The 21,794-nt window shown below is 38.2% G+C and overlaps 1 protein-coding gene across 2 annotated transcripts in view; it reads right to left on the bottom strand.

Annotated features, from left to right (window-relative positions):
* The window catches only part of NUP153 (nucleoporin 153), a 65,432-nt gene that overhangs the window by 38,475 nt on the left and 5,163 nt on the right, over positions 1–21,794 (bottom strand). For both annotated transcript variants that reach the window (XM_055405841.2, XM_088831316.1), the window contains exons 2-8: positions 11,275–11,494; positions 5,330–5,578; positions 5,039–5,178; positions 4,831–4,959; positions 2,499–2,615; positions 2,364–2,408; positions 2,206–2,262 (exon numbers count right to left, since the gene is read on the bottom strand). In XM_055405841.2, coding sequence (XP_055261816.2) covers positions 2,206–2,262; positions 2,364–2,408; positions 2,499–2,615; positions 4,831–4,959; positions 5,039–5,178; positions 5,330–5,578; positions 11,275–11,494 — 957 coding nt within the window. The remainder of the gene's footprint in view (positions 1–2,205; positions 2,263–2,363; positions 2,409–2,498; positions 2,616–4,830; positions 4,960–5,038; positions 5,179–5,329; positions 5,579–11,274; positions 11,495–21,794) is intronic.

The raw sequence follows: 21,794 nt of genomic DNA, 5'->3' as shown, positions 1-21,794 counted from the left end.
CTAGCTATGAAAACTTTAACTGCTTAAAATGTGAGCAAATCTCTCCAAGTAAACTTTTCTCCATTGTTATTTAAAAACCAAGTCTTTACAATTTAAGTCTAATTAGTAAAGCACAGTGAAGAATTCCAAATCTTAAGATGAACTGGCTTTGTTATCAAAGAACACAAGTGTTAGGTCAACGTCTTTTGGTACACTGAAACACAGCAAAACTCCAGTTGGTGTGAGATGACTATAAAGCCAAGAGCTTCTACTTTGTCCAAAGATTATAATACTATGAATACAGTCCTTTCACCCAGCAGCAGCTGTTAACAACGTTGGTTTCTAGGGCAAAGCCTCCAACTAGTCACTAGCTCTTCCCTAAATCTTCATCACAAATGTGATCCTATAATTCAATGAGAAAGTCTATTTTGATTGCAACTGTGAAACCTGAACAACAATACTGTATCCTGGCCTTGATATATCCTAGCATTCACTACCAAAATTTTACTGAAACTATTGTTGTTGTTCACTTGTGTCAGACTCTTGCAACCCTACCAACTAATACTATACTCCATCACTAACAAAATTTTTGTTGATGAGAACTTCTCTTATGACACAATTTTAAAATTTTACTTCTTTTTAAACAATCTGATATAAACGAGTCACAGAAAAGCAGATAATGGCTTAACTTAATCCCATCACAGCAGCCAATAATGAATTCCCTCTTGCCTTATTACAAATGTCTGAAAGGGAAAGTCTCAGTCATGTCCAACTCTTTGTGACCCGATGGACTATACAGTCTATGGAATTCTCCAGGGCAGAACACTGGAATGGGTAGCCTTTCCCTTCTCCAGGGGATCTTCCCAACCTAGGGATCGAACCCAGATCTCCCACATTGCAAGATAATTCTTTACCAGCTGAGCCATAAGGTAATACTAAAAATTGAGAAACAATGCTATCCCAAGAAAAAACTCAATTGATCTTTTCTTTTCTGCATCAGAATTGCAGTAAAATAATTGTCATTTACCAATATCTCGAACACAGTTTCTACAGTTAATTCAGAGATTTATGATAATTTTAATCAATTACTTCTGAGGGAACCTGGTGGTGTAATAAATTGTTTACAAGGAATGATGTGGGAATCTGCTTTCCCTTAAGGGCACTTAGCCATAAATATAACTGACAAAAATTATACCTCTTTAACCTTAACTATCCAGAGAAGGCAATGGCACCCCACTCCAGTACTCTTGCCTGGAAAATCCCATGGACGGAGGAACCTGGTAGGCTGCAGTCCATGGGGTCTCTACGAGTCGGACACGACTGACCGACTTCACTTTCACTTTTCACTTTCATGCATTGGAGAAGGAAATGGCAACCCACTCCAGTGTTCCTGCCTGGAGAATCCCAGGGAGGACTGCTGTCTATGGGGTCGCACAGAGTCGGACACGACTGAAGTGACTTAGCAACAGCAGCAACCTTAACTATCAAGCATTTTTATTTCCCAAAGTAAAAACCCAAACTAATTTTAACCAAATAGAATGTGATAAAAAGGGTTATCAAGATATAACTGTATTATATTCTTCATTAGCTCTGCTGTCTTGGCTGACTGATGGAAGAAGATATGCAAACTGGAAATCCTATCACACATAACTGATTTGACATAATGTTTATGAGGAAAATTTACAAAGTAACTGTGTTCAATGAGAACTTTAGCTCCCTGAACTGCTAACTAAACTTGTCAAGCTCTGCTCACACCTATCTTCATTTATCAAAAGGGAAGAGTTACTCATATAAAGACTGCCAGAAATATACAAAACAGGTAACTATTAAGAACCTACTTTACAGCACAGGGAACTCAAGACTCTCTAACAACCTACATGGGAAAAGAACCTAAAAAAAGAGTGGATACATGCATACGCGTAAATGATTCACTTTGCTGTATACCTGAAACTAACACAATATTGTAAATCAACTATAAAAAAAAAAAGACTGCCAGGATACTGAAAATGGAAACGTCAAGACATAACCAATATATACCATCTACTATATATATAGCATGTGCTAAGGCCCTCACAAGAAACTGCAAAATCCAAGTTTAAAAAAAATAATCCATTTTTTCGAACATGTTCCCTAATGACCATTAACAAAAGCCAATTTGTGTATTTGCCAACTTAAAAATAAATACAAAACTGCTAGTACTTTAGATAAATGCTAAAGAAGGCTTACCTTTTCCCTTTTGGCCTGAAAGTCTGTGGTGGTATCCATCCCACTCCTATCAAGAGGCTAAAGAAATAAAATACCATTAGAATGGACAGGAAACTGAAAAATATGACATCACCAACATGTGAAAATGTACCTCTTTAAAGATTTAAAAGTCAACTTACAGAATTCAGAGGAGAAGAAAAAACGGATGGAATTCTTTTTGCATCCTGTTAATGTTGAAATAGCGAAATTAAGATTTCTCACTAAGCTTAAATTTTGCTATACTCCTGAATTTAATTGTGATTTAAAAAACTTACTGCTAGTGGACTTGACATCTTCTCTAAGGACTGCAATATCCTCCGAGCTGTTGAACTAGTCACACCATAGGACTGTGCGTTAGGTTGTTTAGCTTTCATTTGTCTTCTGACTGGTGCCTATAATGTAAACCTTGAGTTATTTGCTGGAACTTTATACTCTAAAGCACAAATTTCAGAGAGTGAAACAGAATTTTATGTGCAAAGTGAAAAAGAATTAACTGTTAACAGCAACCTGTCTTTGGGTGGTGTCATTAAGCTCATGTTGAACTTTTTTTCTTTATGCCTTAATTGAAAATTTCAATTCTCTGAATCCTGTGAGGGGTGAGGGAGGTTTGGAGGACTCAGAGTACCTGATTTCAGGACTTACTATAAAGATATAGTAAGCAAGACAAAAGCACAGTGTTGACAAAAGGATACACACACACACACATCAAAAGAACAGAAAGTCCGGAAATAGAGCCACATATGTGGTCAATTCATTATCAAAAAGGGTGCAAAGACAATTCAATGGATAAAGTACAATCTTATCAACAAATAGTACATACTAGAAAAAATGGGCATTCATTTGTTTAAAAAAACGAATCTTGATCTACACTTCATACTACATGTAATTTTAACTCAAAATGATCAAAGGTCTAAATTAAAACCTAAAATTATAAAGCTTTTAAAAGAAAACAGAAGAAAATCTCTGTGACCTTGGATTGGGTAAAAACTTCTAAACATGACACCAAAGGCATGAACCATGAAAGGGAAAAAAAAAAGAACCTGATATGCTGAATGTCATCAAAAGTAAAAACTTCTCTTGACAAGGTATTAAGACAAGCCAGAGAATGGGAGAAAATATCTGCAAAACACACACCCTGAATCATGAATTCTCAAAACTCATGACTAAGAAAAAAAATCTTATTTAAAAATGAGCAAAAGGGACAGACTAAATTGCCAAAGGGGATTAACAGGTGTACACTTCCAGATACAAAATAAGTCACAAGGATGTAATGTACACATAGGGAATATAGTCAACAATATTTTAACAACTTTGTATGGCAATGGATAGTAACTGGTCTTGTGGTTATTTCACAATGCATAAAAATATCAAGCCACTATGTTGCATACCTAAAACTAATATTTCATATTGTAACTCAAAAAAAAAATTTAGTTTTTCTTAAAGGGCAATAGGAGAAGGAAATGGCAACCCACTCCAGTATTCCTGCCTGGAGAATCCCAGGGACGGAAGAGCCTGGTGGGCTGCCGTCTATGGGGTCGCACAGAGTCGGACACGACTGAAGCGACTTAGCAGCAGCAGCAATGGGCAATAACATTTGTACACGTACTTCACCCCAGATATACTGATGGTCAAGAAGAACCATTATGGTCATTAGGGAAATGCAAAACCACAGTAAGGTGGAATCATCACTACATGCCTATAAAAAACTGACAACAAGTGCTGACCGTATGGTGAGAACGCAAAGAGGTAGCACCCACTTTGGAAAACAGTTCTGTGGTTTATTATAAAATTAACGTATATACCATGTGACTCAGCAGTCCAACTTCTAGGAATATACCCAAGATAAATGAAAATTAATGTTCATATCAGTTTTATTTACAATGGACAAAAACTAGAAATAATCTAATCTATGGGGGTGCACAGAGTCAGACACGACTGAAGCAACTTAGCAACAGCAGCAGCAAGCATCCTTTTACTCATGAGTAGATAAGCAAACTGTATTGTAACTGCAATAAAAAGGAATTAACTACTGATATATGCAAATACAGACTGATCTGCATAATGCACTTCAGTATTAAGTGCAATAATTATGTAGAATAAGCCACATTCAAAAAAATAGACAGTATATGATTAAATTTATGATATCCTTGGGGGAAAAAACAAAACTACAAGAAAAGAAAACAGATACTGGTTGCCAAGAGGTGGAAGTACAATGAAGGGTTGACTACAGAGTTACACAAGGTAATGTTTTTGTATGATGGAAATGTTTATTTAGTATTTTGAGTGCAGAAGTAGTTATTCAACTGTATGTGTTTAGTTAAAATACAAACACTGTGATAAGGGTAAATTCTACTACATGCTACACACACCTCAATTTTTTAAAAAAGGAATTAACTATCATACTTTCTAAAACACACACACACAAATAATGGATAAAATGTTCACTTTGGTCCAAAATAATATTAATATAGTTCCTAAATGAAAAGAATGTAATCCACAGTTTTATCATTTCGCCAAAGAATAAATGGACCAAAACTTTTTTTGAGTAACAGTAGTTGCTTATTATTTAAAAGAAAAAAAGGTATAAGCCTTTCTATTCAAACCAACCTGATAAGGTGTGTTTCGTAGTTTAGACTGTCTTACAGCAGCTGCTGCCCCACCATATGTTGTTTTTCCAGGGTAAAAAGGAGAATCTCCAAGCTGACTTGTTTTAAAAATTGAAGAGTTCCCAAGTGACTGCACAGAAACGTAACGATAAATTATAAGACAAGCACTCAAAACTAATTTGGTTAAATCAAATCAAATTAGGACTCACAGGAGAAAGTGCTCCAAAGGCAGACAAGTTGAATGCTGGTTTTTTTGAGCTGGTGGCAGTGTGCTGTGAGAATGAATGAGAACGTTCAGCCTCTGGGGACCACAGAGGTGGCACCGAAGTGTTCTTTGAAACAGCTATATCTGAAATAAAAATATGCAATGCACAGTCATAAGACTAATAACAAGGCCTATGTTTTTATAAGTAGAAAATGACAGCCAAGTTAGAAAAACATTATCCCATGAAATTTATTTTCAACTACCAAAATTATTTACTACCAAATGCCAAGAATACCTTTATCAGAAGCTCTTGAAGAAAAACCACTGGTAGTTGAGATGTTATCATCATCATGCTGAGAGGTAGAATCTTTAATTTCTTTTACGAGGGAAAATCCAGAACTGCCAATGGGGAAAGCCGAAGATGTGGAGGGCTGACAGTGTAACGCAGGAGAGTCCAACATGGAGAAATTCAGATGGCTCCGATGAAGAGAAGGCCTTGTTAATACATCTGGATAATTTGAAGCAGTACTAGTTGTTGAGGGTTCTAAAGAGAACAGCAATAACATTAACACTCAGTTTAGAAAAAGCAATATACTATCAAAATAAAAGTGTGTTTCAAGAAAATATACTATAGGATAAAAATAACTTCCATTCAAAACACTGAAGCCTCTTGTGATAAGTCCAATTTAAGATACTCTTAGGCCAAACAAGGTTTTCAACTAACTGAAATTAACTTGCCTAACCTACTGCCAAAATATATTAGTGAGCAAATATACTTGTAAACAAATTTGGCAAAGTAGCAAAATACAAAATCAACATGCAAAAATCAGTTTCATTCTTTACACTAACAATGAAAAATAAGAAAATTATTCCATTAACAGTAGCATCAAAAAGAATAAAACACTTAGGAATTGACTAAGGAACTGAAAGAACTTGCATGATGAAAACAACAAAACATGGCTGAAAGAAATTTAAGATGTAAATAAATGGAAAAAAATCCCATGTTGTTAGACTAAAGACCTAAAATTGTTAAAATGTCAGTATTACCCAAAGTGATCTGCAGAGTCAATGCAATTCCTTTAAAAAACCCAATGACCCTTTTTGGATGAAATAGAAAAATTTGTCCTAAAATTCCTATCGAATCTCAATGGACCCCTAATAACCAAAATAATCCTGAAAAAGAACAAGAATGGAGATGTCACACTTCCTGATTTCAAAAAATTATTACAAAACAGCAATCAAAGGCATGGTGCTGGCATAAAGACAGACATGTAGACCAACAGGACAGAACAGAGAGCCAAGAAATAAACCCTTGCACACATGGTCAAATGATCCCTGACAGAGCGCTAACACCAATCAATGGAAAGAATCGTTTCTTCAATAAATAATTTTGGGAAAACTGGATATCCACAGGCAAAAGGAGGAAACTGGACCCTTTCCTATACCATACACAAAAATAAACACTAAATGGATTAAAGATCTAAACATAAGACTCCAAAATAAAAAGTTTATAGAAAAAACAGAAAAGCTTTAAGATGCTGATCTTGGCAATGATTTCTCAGATATGACAGGCAACAAGAGAAAAAAGACATGTGGGACTGTATCAAACTAAAAAACTTTTGTGTACTAAGACATGATAATCAAGAGTGAAAAGGCAACTTAAGGAATAATAGAAAATAGAAATAGAAATAAAAATAGAAATGAAATAAAAATAGAAAATGTTTGAAAATCATATATATGATAAGGTGTTAATATCCAGAACATATAAAGGACTCCTACAACAATAAATCAAATTATCTGATTAAAAATTGGGCAAAGGACTTGAACAGACTCTTGTCCAAAGATGATACACAGTCAACAAACATATGGAAAGATTCTCAACATTTCTAAACAGAGAAATGTGTATCAAAACCAGTGAGATACCACCTCACACTCCTAAGGACAGCTACTATCAGAAAAAATTAAAAACAGAATTACCACATGACCCAACAACTCCACTTCCGGGTATATATCCAAAAGAACTGAAAGCAGAGTCTCAAAAGAGATCTGTATATCCATGTTCCTAACAGCATTATTCACAAGAGCCAAAGTTGGAAGAAACCTAAGTGTTCAACAACAGATGAATGAATAATGTGGTAAATACATACAATGAATATTATTGTCGTAAAAAGGAAATAAATTCTGATACATACAATGATGTGAATGAACTCTGAAGACATTCTGCTAAGTGAAGTGAGTCAGTCACTGAAGAAGAAATATTTATGATTCTACTCATTTGAAGTATGTAGTCAAAGTCAGAGCAAAAGTACGGTGTTTGCCAGGGGCTGAGGGGAAGGGAATGAGAAATTAGTGTTTAATGTAATAATTTCTTACCAAGTTTGCTCAAGTTAAGGAAGAAACTGGCAGGAGCTTCAAAATCTACTGGTATTGGCACTTACACCTATTAGTATCTAAAGATGATCATATTTCGATTTCTCCACAGTCAGGATTCATATACACATAGGCTGAAATGTTTCTTATAGCATAAAATATTCTAACTGTGTAGTAGATCCTAACAGTGCTTTTTACTGACCCATTCTCTCACCCCCACAGCAGTTTATCCCATAGGATATTTTGTAGATGTTGGCAGACATCTACTCAATCTAGTATATACAGAAGCCACAGAGAAAAAGCAAACTAGTATGATACACTTCTACTGGAAGGTATGCTGCTAAGAGCAATGCCAGCTTTTTAGGTTTATATAGCTTCCTTACCCCCTAAACCAGGCCCAATAAAAGACACATTTGGGGACAGTAAGACTAAATTAAATTAAGTCATGTCATCTATAGATTCACATCAGCCACAAATGCTCAGTTTCTAAGAGTATACCTATGATATCACAGTATTAATCAGCCAGTATAGTCTACAACTTCAATGCACGGCTGACCAGCTTGTTAGATGCACCATTGTGGGCATCCCTCTCAGAGGTTTGAGCTCTTACTGAATCAATAAAAATCTATCGTGTACATTATTTGAGGTTCTCCTCACTGATTAATGCCATTAACCAAGTAAAAGCAATCTAGATACCTAATGGCTCACCATCATTAAAACACGCAATACAAGGAGGTACATAAAAGCAGAAAGCTGCAGACAACAGATATGAAAGAGGCTGCAGATTCTATAACTGTTCATACTGCACTGTGCTATTTGAAGGATGCACAATATTCTGCTCCAGTTACTATTAATACATGAGTTACACTGGCAATTAGTAAGCAACATGCAAGACTGTTACATCTAAATTATTTTAAGCTTTCAATAATTTTACACTACTTTAAGAGCAAGTATGTAAGTTGTTTTGAGAACACACTGTCAAATTTAAGAATAATGCTTCAAAGAGTAAACAAAGTGATTTATATCATTATCTAATAAGATCTACATTCATCACATAGGAGAGTTATCAATTGATACTGTAGCCACACATTATGTGACTGTAAGTACCAAATATTCTGAGAAAGATGGAGGCAGATTGTCAGAAGAGAACTGCCTAGAACTTACAGATTTTAAGACAGGAGCGAGTCAGCTCTAAGACAAGACAGAGGGAAAATGGCACCAAGTTGTTGAAGGTAGTATCAAAAGCTGCTCACAATTTGCTTCTAAATCAGAGGAGTTCAAGTGAGAAGGTGGGTGAACAGAAGTGGGAACAGGGAAAACAAAGTCCGCTGTGAGCGGGCTGTCCCTGAAACTGGCCAACAGGTCCGAGGGGTTTACTGTGCTGTCCTCCTCCTTCCTTTTGCAGTTTGAAAATTTCCATAATAATTTAAACTTAGAAATTATTCACAAAAGTGTGTGTACTATGTATACATGTAATAGAAAGCTGCTGTGTAAACTTAATAATATAATGAATAAAATCCAAGTGGGAATGAACCTTGGCAGACCACTGCCATCATTTCAACAAAAGTACAAACACGCAAAAAAGGAACCTCACAGCTGTACAATGAGACACTCCATTTATCTCATACCTATACTGAATTTCCCACAAGCATTAGGATGGAAAAAGCTTCAGTCACGGTAGATATATGCTGGTGCACACTACAAGTCTCTGGTCAAAAGAGAAAAGTTGGGGTCCCATTTGATGTCAGAAAAGAGAATGACACAGAAGCAGTCACCCTAGAGACCTACCAAGTAAAACCTCCAGATGGTTCCTGCTAATATACTAGAAAGAGATCTTGAAAAGTACAGATAGTAAAACTCGCTAAGTTACTCTAATAAAAAAGACTAAACCAAATTGAGTATCACTAAGAAAACTTAGATTTGCCATTTCTTCAAAATAAGAATCCCTCTTTCAGCCCATTTCACTCTCACTAGTTCTCACTGAAAGCAAATCAGGCAGGAAAATAAGTTACTGCTGCTGCTAAGTCACTTCAGTCATGTCCGACTCTGTGCGACCCCATAGAGGGCAGCCCACTAGGCTCCCCGTCCCTGGGATTCTCCAGGCAATTAATAGGCACATGTTCACATCAATTATTGAGGCAAGACAAGACTTAAGTTATCAAAAAAATTGCTGTAACTGGAAGTCAAAACATGCAGTGAAAGAAAAAAACATATAGACTGAAAAGAAACATATACTTTATAAAGTGGAGCTCAAAATTTAAAACTTTTGTGCTTCAAAGGACACCATCAAGAAGCTAAAATGGGAGAAAAACGTTCGCAAATCATATAGAGATAAGAAACTTATATCTAGAATATGTCAAGACCTCTTTCAATTCAATTATAAAAAGAAAAATAACCCGGTGAAAAATGGGGATTTGAATAGCCCATTTCTCCAAGGATATATAAATGGTCAGTAAGCACATGAAAAGATGCTCATTATTAGTGATCAGGGAGATGCAAATCAAAATCATGATGAGATACCACTTCACATCTACCAGAAGAGCTATATATATTTTTTTTATATTTAAAAAAAAGAAAGAAGTAAAAAAGATATTGCACTCTTCACACACTGCCAGGGTAAAGAAATTGCATTCCTCACACACCACCGGTGGGAAGGTAAGATGGTGTAGTCATTTTAGAAAAACAGTTTTTTCCTCAAAATGTTAAATTATCAGATAACCTGATCCAGCAATTCTCTTCCTAGGTACCTACCCAGGAGAAAACACATCCACAAAACAACTTGCACAGAAATACTCAAAAAAGCAGTGCTCTCAATACTGCAAAAGTAGAAACCACACAAATGTTCATCAGCTGGTAAATGGATAAATAAAATGTAGTTTATCCAAGCCATGAAATATTATCTGGCAATAACAAGTTCTGATACATGCTGACATGGATGAACCTTGAAACCATCATGTTAAGTCCAAGAAGCCAGTTACAATAGATCACATATTTTATGATTCCATCTATATCAAATTTCAGTCTAGACAAATTTATAGATACAGATTGGACTGGTGGTCGCCTGGGGCTGGAGGGGTAGGGATGGGTAGTGACTACTAATGGGTATAGGATTTTAGGGGAATGGGGTGGGGAAGGGTGGTAATTGAAATGTTCTAAAATCGACTGTGAAACACTATATACTAAAAATCACTGAACTAAAAAAAAATATCACTGAACTATACACTTTAAATGGGTGAACTGTTTGTTACGTGAAGTACATCTCACTAAAGCTATAAAAAATACATGAAGTGCGATGACAGAGTAATATTTCCGAATATGTCACATTCGTGGGTTACCTGAAGCTATTAAATATTTGCAAACCCCACAAAAACGCCTTAAGTAAATCCAAAACGCATTTATAACAGGGCCGCTCAGTCTAAGATTAAGGAAACAGCCCAGCTGAGTGGGCTGCAAAGGACGGAAGCCAACTGCAGTGACACCACACCCAAATCCACGTGCTGTGGTGGGCTTACCACACTGCTCCCTTAGATCCAGGACCCATTCACATTCTCTCTCTTCAAAACCACTTATGAGAGTACAGAGAACAGATTATCTTGATCAGAATCACACGACTAACAATTGGTGGTGTGAAAATTCAAACCCAATGTCTAACAGCAGAGCTGGCGCTCAACTGATACAGTATTTCAACCTCCTTTAATAAACAAAAAGCTGCTAAGTTAAAAAGATACCAATGTGACGGTGATCATCACCCTCCTCCAACACAGTTTTTGTACTACACAATTAGATTTACCATAGCTAGGCAATATAAAATACTTTAGATTAAGGCATGAAAACCTATCATTCAAAACAAAATATCCACATTCTACTTACCTTCTGTGTTACTGCCTGTTGGCTCAGGAGTGATTCTCCCATCATGAATGCTCGTGCTCTCCTCAGAGTACATATGGTCATCTTCCCTGTTTTCTGACCACTGCGGCACCTCTCTTGTGTCTGCTGAGCAACTACATACATCTTCGTTCTTGCTGAAATATCTCTGTAGCCATCCAGGGACAATATTCTTAACAGATTCTGTAACCCTGCTAAGAATGCCCTGTTGAAGAGGAAAACATGGAAGGCAGTTTAGAAATTTATCTTTTTAAATAAGTACCTATGTACAGAAAGCCATACCGAGCAAAACATTAACTATTTCCAACAAAGTTTCCTAAATTTAGTTACTTGAGTTAACGCTGACACAATGCACTTTACAAATTCTATAGACTTTATGAAATTCCTGCTTTTTTCTTTCTTCTACATGCACGTGTCCCATGAGTCAATAACTGCCCCAAATGGTCACATGACTCTGATCCTTAAAAAACCCCAACAGGTTTTCAACAATATAAATTTTAGATTTAGTAGTAAGATATGCACTAAAATGCTATAATCCCAGACAAAAGGGAGCCATCTTGATCACAGCATATTAAAGCAATATAAATACGTTCAACAGCTTCCTCAAGTAAATATTTTACTGTACATTCTTTAACAACAAAAATTTAGACAAAAAGGCAGTAAGACAACAAATGCAACATTAAAAAATCTAAGACTTTCACTGATGGTAAAATTTTGTTATATTAAATGCTGCCTAAAAACCACGAATTTTATTACAGTAACTTTTAAAGGCAGAAAAAGATGTGGTACAACAACCATCAGCATTATTAACGTTCGTTATAGCTTTGCCACACGTCAGACACTGTTCTCAGTTTATACACATTATTCAACTTACTCCTCACAACAATTTTATAAAACTGCTTTTAACCATGCCACTTGACGAATGAAGAGGAATAATGAAGTAATGTGCCTAAGGTACAAACACAGCTGCTACAGAGTATCTAGCATGGACTTTGGGGTTAGTAGGCTGTACTCTGATTTACTCTAGGTAAAGTAAGAATAACACCCTTTCCTACTATTACTTGATAGGAATTATAATGAAGATCAAATGAACTAATGTGAAAGCACTTCATGATTTACTAAACATTAACAGAAACATACACTGATAATTTCATCAGTAATGAGAAAAAAGGTTAGCAGAAACGACCTGGGGTGATAATGAGAAAAAAGGTTAGCAGAAACGACCTGGGGTGAGGTAACCAGTTTCAGGCAACAATTTCTTTCACAGAAAAGGATCAGAAAGTCACAAAAGGGAAAAAAAATGAGTCAGCAGGTACAAAAAAACAATAAAGTTAAGGTAGTATACATAGAGCCTGAAAGAAAACCCAAGAGAAAGAGGACCTGAAAAATCCTGTCAATAGGAAAGATGGAAGACACTTCTGATACAGGCGCTTGGACAGTATCTTCTGATTATCTGAAAAGGTGCAGGTAACAACTAGGAAATAAGCAATTATTTTTGCTCCAAACAGACATTTTGAACAGATTTGTAGTGTAAACTCTCTAGCAACACCTGAAACCAACAGCCATGAAATACTACTGAAAAACACAAATTCACTGTTCCCCTTTTCTATGCTTGTATTACAAAGTACTATACCTAGTCCAAGATTTAGTATTTATAAAAACACACATTTATTATTTTGCTATTTATATTTAAATATTTATTTACTCCCCCATATTCCAAAATACTTGAAAGTGCTTTCAAGACATAAATTTTCAAAAAGGCATATTTATATATATCTATTTATTTATTTGGCTGCACTGGGTCTTAGCTGTGGCATGCAGGATCTAGTAACCTAACCAGGGATTGAACCTGTGCCCCCTGCACTGGTAGAGTCTTTAGCCACTGGACCACCAGGGAAGTACCCAAGAGGCATACCTGATATGAAGTACTATAGGAAAAATTTGTATCATATGTAAAATAAGTCTTGCGTAGACTTCCTCTAAGGTGTTTAGCTAGTAAAACTATTAAGACATTCCTGTGATCTCTACTCACCTAAGGAGGCAAGTACATCACAAATTAAATTAAAACCATCTTTAACCAAAGGTCACTTATGTGGCAGCACTAGGGAACCCGCCTGCCAATGCAAGAGACCTAAGAGAGGCGGGGAAGATCCCCCGGAAGAGGGCATGGCAATCCACTCCAGAATTTTTCGTGGAGATCTCACAGAGGCCTATACAGTCCATAGGGTCACAAAGAGTGGGACACAAATGAAGAGACTTAACATGCACACATGCGTAGGTATTGTTGAGAATAAATCAGTAAAAATTCAACAGTCAAAATAGATATGAAAAGCTCATTCACAGAAACTCATGAATTTTGCTTGCAGACCCTCTCTTTTCTAAACTAAAACGTACCCAATTCATTTAACCACAGCGCAGAGCAGCTGCATAAGAGACTGCAGCGGGAGGAAATACCAGCAGCACAATGAAGAAAGCAGGATGCGCCCGACAGAGATAAAGAAACAAAGCTGCAAAACCTGACTGGAACCACCTTTAGAGAGAGACTCCCCACACCTCAACACCCTCGACAGGGTCAACGACCCCAAGTCGTCAGGAAGCTCAGGAAACCCCAATTCTCATGGCAACCAAGATGTGGTCCCTTCACCATTTATATCAGCATCTGCTCAGGCCGCATTCCAGCCCGACGAAATCCAGGCAGTAGGACTCACCTGTTTTAACAAACCCTCAAAAGTGATTCTAATGTACGCTGTATTTCTGAGAACCACCAATCTAGTTAAAGAGATTAGGAAAAACACATTTCAGGAAATCACAATACAATTATGTCTACAAGAGGTGAATAAAATTATGTATGCTGCTGCTAAGTCGCTTCAGTCGCGTCCGACTCTGTGTGACCCCATAGACGGCAGCCCACCAGTCTCCCCCATCCCTGGGATTCTCCAGACGAGAACCCTGGAGGGGGTTGCCATTTCCTTCTCCAATGCGTGAAAGTGAAGTCGCTCAATCGTGTCCGACTCCTAGAGACCCAATGGACTGCAGCCCACCAGGCTCCTCCGCCCATGGGATTTTCCAGGCAAGAGTACTGGAGTGGGTTGCCATTGCCTTCTCTGAAAATTATATATACTTAAATCTTAATATTCAGTTACCTGGAAAATGTATATGTGGAGCACTAGTCAGACACTAATTAAAATATATCAAAATACTATGTAAACAATCAGAAAAACAAAGCTTAGACAGTGCTGAATACAGTGTGGCTTACATAACTATTTCCTGAGCATTTCCCAACTTTAGCCATGATTTTTACCTGTACTGTTACTTAACCGGGGGGATGTGGGGGTTGTTTGTGTGTATCTGTGTGTGTTAGTCACTCAGTCACATCCAACTCTTTGCAACCCCATGGACTGCAGCCTGCCAAGCTCCTCTGTCCATGGAATTCTCCCGGAGTGGGTTGCCATTTCCTCCTCCAAGGGATCTTCCCAACCCAGGGATCGAACCCGGGTCTCCAGCATTGCAGGCAAATTATTTAACTCTCTGAGCCACCAGGAAAGCCACAAGGAAGCTTATTTCTCTTAATAAACAGCTCTTTCTACACAATAAAATCTACCAAATCACAGATTTGATTCTGTACCAGTCCTCACTTGCACTTCCCTGACACCATCTCCGATGACTGTCTCAACAAAGCGGCTCATGAGAGATTCTGGAGGTCATTAGCTATCAGAGGATGGAAGGAAAGTGAAGTCTCTCTTCCTAGGCTCTCCCTGCTCAAACACCCCATCTTTAAAACTACAGCTCCAGCCAGCCAGCCCTTGCTCCACGTCGGTTACACGGTTTCTTCCCTTTATCTGTCCAGTCCTAGCGGTGGCGGCAGCTTCCCACTACTGCTAGTCTCTGAGTACTCCTTTAACCACTAGCATTTATCTCTGAGCAGACTCTTAAATTTCAGCTGGAGTTAACTGTTTCTTGCTGGGTCCCTAACTGATACAGCAGTGTACTTTTGTTAAATTTGTTTTCTAATTAACATGAAAATTAAAGTCAGCCCCTTCACTGGATTCATCTTTAGCAACAATGGAACACATGTACCACCTTCAGGGAAATACATATTTTTGGCCATATGTTGGTATCTTAGTTCCCAGTGAAAGTCGCTCAGTCCTATCCAACTCTTTGTGACCACATGGACTATACAGTCCATGGAATTCTCCAGGCCAGAATACTGGAACGGGTGGCCTTTCCCTTCTCCAGGGGAATCTTCCCAACCCAGGGATTGAACCCAGGTCTCCCACATTGCAGGCAGATGCTTTACCAACTAAGCCACAAGGGAAGCCCTTAGATCCCAGATCAGGGATCAAACCTGGAGCACCAGCAGTGAAAGCGCCAAGTCCTAGCCAGTAGGCCACCAGGGAATTCCCCTGGAAGCACTTATTACCCAAAAGTTACATCCAATTTTTTATCTCTGTAAAACAGTACATAAATGGACCAGGAAGGAGGCTTATCCTGATGAGTATTTTAAAATCTTATCTAACTCACACAGGTAAAAGCAAACATTGTTTTACTTCATTCAATTAATTTAATCAATACTTATTGATCATACACCACATGTCAAGCAATAACACTGGAGATAAAGCAGGGAACAAGTCTCTGCCCTCCTGGAACTTAGATTCTAAGTTAGGGAGACAAACAAATGTAACATGTAATGCACACGATACGGTGATTTGGTGCTATGGACAACAATAAAGCAGAAAAGCAAAACGGGGCAGCTGTTTTACACAGGCAAAGACTTGCTAAAAAGTGAGGAAGGCGCCTTGCACATTCCTAGTAAGTATTATAGACTGAGGAAACAAAAAGTGCAAAGACTCAAATGTAGACGTGTCCTTGGCACATGCTGTCCAAGCTTCCAGTAACCTTGTTAATAAATGCTTAATCTAATAGACTTGAAATAACTACTTAAATCCTTCAAAATTCCCCTTTGATCATTCGGGTGTGTGAGTGTGAGAGAGAATCCATGTGCAAAGCTTTTGTTCCAAAACCTAAAACAGTGGTCCTCAAACTGGAAGGCTTCAGACCAGCAGCCTTGGTGTCATCTAAGATCATGTTAGAAATGGAAATCTATTTTAACAAGCTCTCGAGGTGATTCTTATGCAAATTAAAGTTTGAAGAACACTGTACTAAAATCATCTAAAAACTCAATTACACAGAGAAGGCAATGGCAAGCCACTCCAGTACTCTTGCCTAGAAAATCCCATGGATGGAGGAGCTTGGTAGGCTACAGTCCGTGGGGTCGCTAAGGGTCGGACATGACTGAGCGACTTCACTTTCACTTTTCACTTTCACATATTGGAGAAGGAAATGGCAACCCACTCCAGTGTTCTTGCCTGGAGAATCCCAGGGACGGGGGAGCCTGGTGGGCTGCTGTCTATGGGGTCACACAGAGTCGGACACGACTGAAGTGACTTAGCAGCAGCAGCAGAGCTGACCTTATGCTCCCAGACATTTTCCCTGATGCTGTATTTTTAAAATGCAGTCTCCACTTTTCCATCTTAATGTATGGGCCCCAGTGAACCTCCTAGAATTCACGGCAACCCCCGACCCCCAAAGTATGCAAAAGAGTTAACAGAAAGAAGTTGTAACCACTAGAAAAGAGAAAGGGCTTCTAAAGGGCTGGCAATGTTCTGGATTTTTTTTTGTTTTCCTCCACCTGACTTCGATACACTGTTATGTTCAGTTTGTGAACTTATTCATACACTTACGTTATGTGGAACTTCCTGTAAGTATGTTTTAGTAAAAAAATAAAATAAAATAAACCACCACAACAGTGGGGGGGGGGAGTCAATTACAGGTTTCCCAGCTAAGGCCATGATAAACATAACCGTGAGAATAAGCTTAACAACAAAATTAACTATTTCTGACATTATCTCAAATGCCATGCCACTTATACCAATTTTCAAAACTATCTACTTTATACTTTGGCCACCTCATGCGACGAGTTGACTCACTGGAAAAGACTCTGATGCTGGGAAAGGTTGGGGGCGGGAGGAGAAGGGGACGACTGAGAATGAGATGGCTGGATGGTATCACCGACTCTGTGGACATGAGTTTGAGTGAACTCAGGGAGTTGGTGATGGATAGGGAGGCCTGGCGTGCTGTGATTCATGGGGTCGCAGAGAGTCGGACACGACTGAGCGACTGAACTGAACTGAACTGAATCTACTTTATAGTATGAATTCTGAAAATCAAACACAGAGGACAAGTAAAACATAAAAAAGCATACTTGTGAATCTATTTTATTCCCAGTTAAAGATAACTTCTGCTTTATTGACTATGCCAAAGCCTTTGACTGTGTGGATCATGACAAACTGCAGAAAATTCTTAAAGAGATGGGAATACCAGACCACCTGAGTTGCCTCCTGAGAAATCTGTAAGCAGGTCAAGACGCAACAGTTAGAACCAGAGATGGAACAACGGACTGGTTCCAAATCGGTAAAGGACTATGTCAAAGCTGTATATTGTCATCCTATCCTACTTATTTAACTTATATGCAGAGTTCATCATGAGAAATGACAGGCTGGATGAAGCACAAGCTGGAATCAAGATTACCAGGAGAAATATCAATAACCTCAGATATGCAGATGATACCACCCTTATAGCAGAAAGCAAGGAGGAACTGAAGAGCCTCTTGATGAAAATGAAAGAAGAGAGTGAAAAAGCTGGCTTAAAACTCAACATGCAAAAAACGAAGATTATGGCATCCGGTCCCATCACTTCATGGCAAATAGATGTGGAAACAGTGAGAGACTTTATTTTTGGGGGCTCCAAAATCAATGCAGGTGGTGACTGCAGCCATGAAATCAAAAGATGCCTGTTCCTTGAAAGAAAAGCTATCATCAATCCAGACATCATATTAAAAAGCAGAGACATTACTTTGCCAACAAAGGTCCATCTAGTCAAAACTATGATTTTTCCAGTAGTCACATACAGATGTAAGAGCTGGACCATAAAGAAGGCTAAGCGCTGAAGAATTGATGCTTTTGAACTGTGGTGCTAGAAAAGACTCTTAAGAGTCCCTTGGAATGCAAGGAGAGCAAACCAGTCAATCCTAAAGGAAATCAGTCCTGAATATTCATTGGAAGGACTGATGCTGAAGCTTCAACACTTTGGCCAACTGATGAGAAGAACTGACTCACTGGAAAAGTCCCTGATGCTGGGAAAGACTGAAGGCAGAAGAAGGGGATGACAGAGGATGAAATGGTTGGATGGCATCACCGACTCAATGGACATGAGTTTGAGCAAGCTCCGGGAGTTAGTGATGGACAGGGAAGCCTGGCGTGCTGCAGTCCATGGGGCTGCAAAGAGTCGGACACGACTGAGCAACTGAACTGAAAGACTTAACACATTTATTTATAGTAAATAATCAACTACCAGATACTAGAAGTTTAAAGAACAGCTCCTGCATTGCTGGTAGATTCTTCACCATCTGAGCCACCAAAGAAGCCCTAAAGAACAGCTAGGGGAAAAGAAACCTCCTGATCGCGCAGAGAACAAGGCAGACAGAGAGTAAGAAACCCTATCTACCATACAGATGTGGAGAAGCACTTCCTTGGCTGGCAATTTTTATGAATTTCAGCCACTAATGGAAAGCAGGAAGAAAAAGAGCTAGAAAAGGGGAAAAATCGTTTTCTTACCAAAGATTCCTTTGACTTATTACCAAATAAGGGCCTTTTCATTGAGATAAAGACTATTATTTCAATAACCTTTTCAAGAGTTCTTTAGATAAGACGTTTCTGGTCTTTCAGGAATGGGGCAAGTCAGCTTCCTGTATGGACCCAGGAGAAAGAACGTTTTGTGATACATTCTCTCTTTTTTTTTTTGGCCATGCAGCCTGGGTTCTTAGCTGCCTGACCAGGGACCAAATCCATGACCTCTCAAGTGAAAGCTCAGAATCCTAACCACTGGACAGCCATGGAAATCCCTGTCTTGTGATATTAAATACAAACAACCTAACCTTGAGGGGGAAACAGACGTACATGGAGTAAACGTCTGATAAGCAGCAAATACTCAAGCCCAACTTTACCAGAGCAGCTTTCTCTCCACTTTCAGAGGCTTCATTATAACTTGATGTAGCTTTCCTAAAGAAAAGCTTCTCTGATCCTCCAAATCTAGGACCGTCACTCACTTACATGCAGCAGCAGTGCCTTGTACTTCCTACGGGAGGTGATCTGTCACGTGGGATCGTAATGACAATCTCTCACCTCCGCTAGAGGATCAGCTCTGTGAAGGCAGCAACAGGTCTGTATAGTGCAGATTAGCTGCTGCATGATTTTAGTTTATCTGCAGATGCAATACTCAACCAACTTCTTATTCCCACATGTGATACACTCTGGCAAGTTTCCAAAAAAAAAAAAAAAAAATGGGGCACCAGTAATCCTAGAATTAAAAAAATAAATAATACATTTGCTTGGTATAACAATTTAAGTGTAAACATTTTCGTTGACACACTAATAAATAGCCCTTCCTCCAAAAAACAATTTGTGAAACTATCCGAAAGCATGGGATAAATCAAACCATCCTTTGGAATGATCAATAACACAAAGCCAACTAAATGAGGAGAAGCGGAAAAGTCAAAGAAAAAAATTACTGAATGGCTTAGAAAAAGCAACAAGGCAGAGTATTAAAATCTTAAAAATACTTCTCGTAGCCCCAAAGCAAAGTCTACGCTAGATGATCCTAAGTAATGAAGCTGAATTCAAGGATTACAGGAGCAAAACTTTAAACTTAGATGGGTTAAAACGACTGGATTTCTCCCCAAGAACTAAAGATTCTTCATTTGGCAAAACAAACCACAACAAAAACCTTATCAAGATGCCACTGAGATTTAGAACAACTACTCAATTTGGGGGCCAGAAGTAAATTAAATTCAATACTATGCACTTACATTAAGTACATTCAATTTGTAAGGTACTGTGACATTAGCTTTTGCAATTACATTGAACCTGAGTTCAAGGGTTAATGAAAGAAGGCTGAGGTAGGGGAAGGCTCTTTTACAATCCAAACGCAGAACTCATTTGTAATGAAATTCTTTGCCTATACATCTTCTCATCCACCTTCTCATCAATCCCAGAATAAGCAGAGACACTCTCCACATCAGCGCTACATAGCCTTCCTTTTTCTTACATCTCGCTCTGTTCCTATTAGTTTTCTTGATTTCAGTTCTACTCAACTCTTTTCTTCACATTATCCTCTATTAAACTAGTACTCAGATTATAAAATCTCTTTTCTCACATAACTTTACTGGATCTCTCACTATAAACATCAAACATAATCTTCAGTTTGAAGGTTCTGCGGCCCTTTTCTCCCAGAAAACACTGTTATTTTGATTTTTATCTGCTCTGTGGGCTAGATTTTGCTGAAGTTTGTCAATGACCCTTAGTTTTCTTCCAGGGGTCTGTGAACTCTATCCTCACTCCCTCAGCTCCCATGTCACTAGTCTTCCCTTTCCACTCTTTTTGGAAGTCTCATTTCAAATAGACTCCCTAATCAGTTTTCCCCTTGCTCCATCCAACCCCAAGTGAAGAAAAAGGGCTAAGAACCAAAGACTTCATGTGAGACTTGAATATCTAATTATAAAATATCTTTAACACTAAATAGTAAAAACCTAGATGCTACTCTAAATCTTTCAGTTATTTCCAGTTTTTAATACATCCATTCTTACATTACTTACTTTAAAAATGTATCTATTAGAAAGTACTCAAATTCTAATGCAGTAATATTGAATCTGATTTCAATAATCTGAATTTAACCCAAGCTGTTATTTGCCACATTTTACAACCTATAGTTAAGCTTTCCCTATCCAACAAGTCTAAATCTTTCCAGCCACGTAAACAGACTTCCATCCGTTCTTTATACGTTTCGTTTCTCTTTTCAATGTCAAGTTCAGTTCAGTTGCTCAGTCGTGTCGACTCTTTACGACCCCATGAACCCCAGCACGCCAGACCTCCCTATCCATCACCAACTCCCGGAGTCCACCCAAACCCATGTCCATCAAGTCGATGATGCCACCCAACCACCTTATCCTCTGTCGTCCCCTTCTCCTCCTGCCCTCAAGCAGGGTCTTTTCCAATGAGTCAGCTCTTCGCATCAGGTGTCAAGAGATTAAGTCAAAAATCATGAGCATACAAGTTATTCTAGCTAAAAAAAATTTAAAACTATAACTGGCCAAAATTTTCAACCTCCTTTAAGGCTCTTTAACACTAATTCAGGTAGAAGAAACATGACCTGGCTTAATTTCTTATTTTTAGAGATTCATATTACAGAAGTAGAATTAATAGATAATTAACAGTAATCTAACAACAAGGGCAAGAAAAGGATTCCCTACAAGACCTTCCAAACTAGCAACAGGAGACCCAATAAAAGCCTAAGGCAATTTAACCCACTGAAAGTTATCCAAAAAAATATTGTCACTTTCCTTTCACAACCTATTTGGAAACTGGATATAAAAGAGGATTAAGTCACAAGCA

Source organism: Moschus berezovskii, chromosome 23 (assembly GCF_049115385.1).
Source record: "Moschus berezovskii isolate FMDL1 chromosome 23, NW_MosBer_1.0, whole genome shotgun sequence".
NCBI classification, from domain to species: Eukaryota; Metazoa; Chordata; class Mammalia; order Artiodactyla; family Moschidae; genus Moschus; species Moschus berezovskii.
This window is presented reverse-complemented; position numbering and strand designations above follow the sequence as displayed.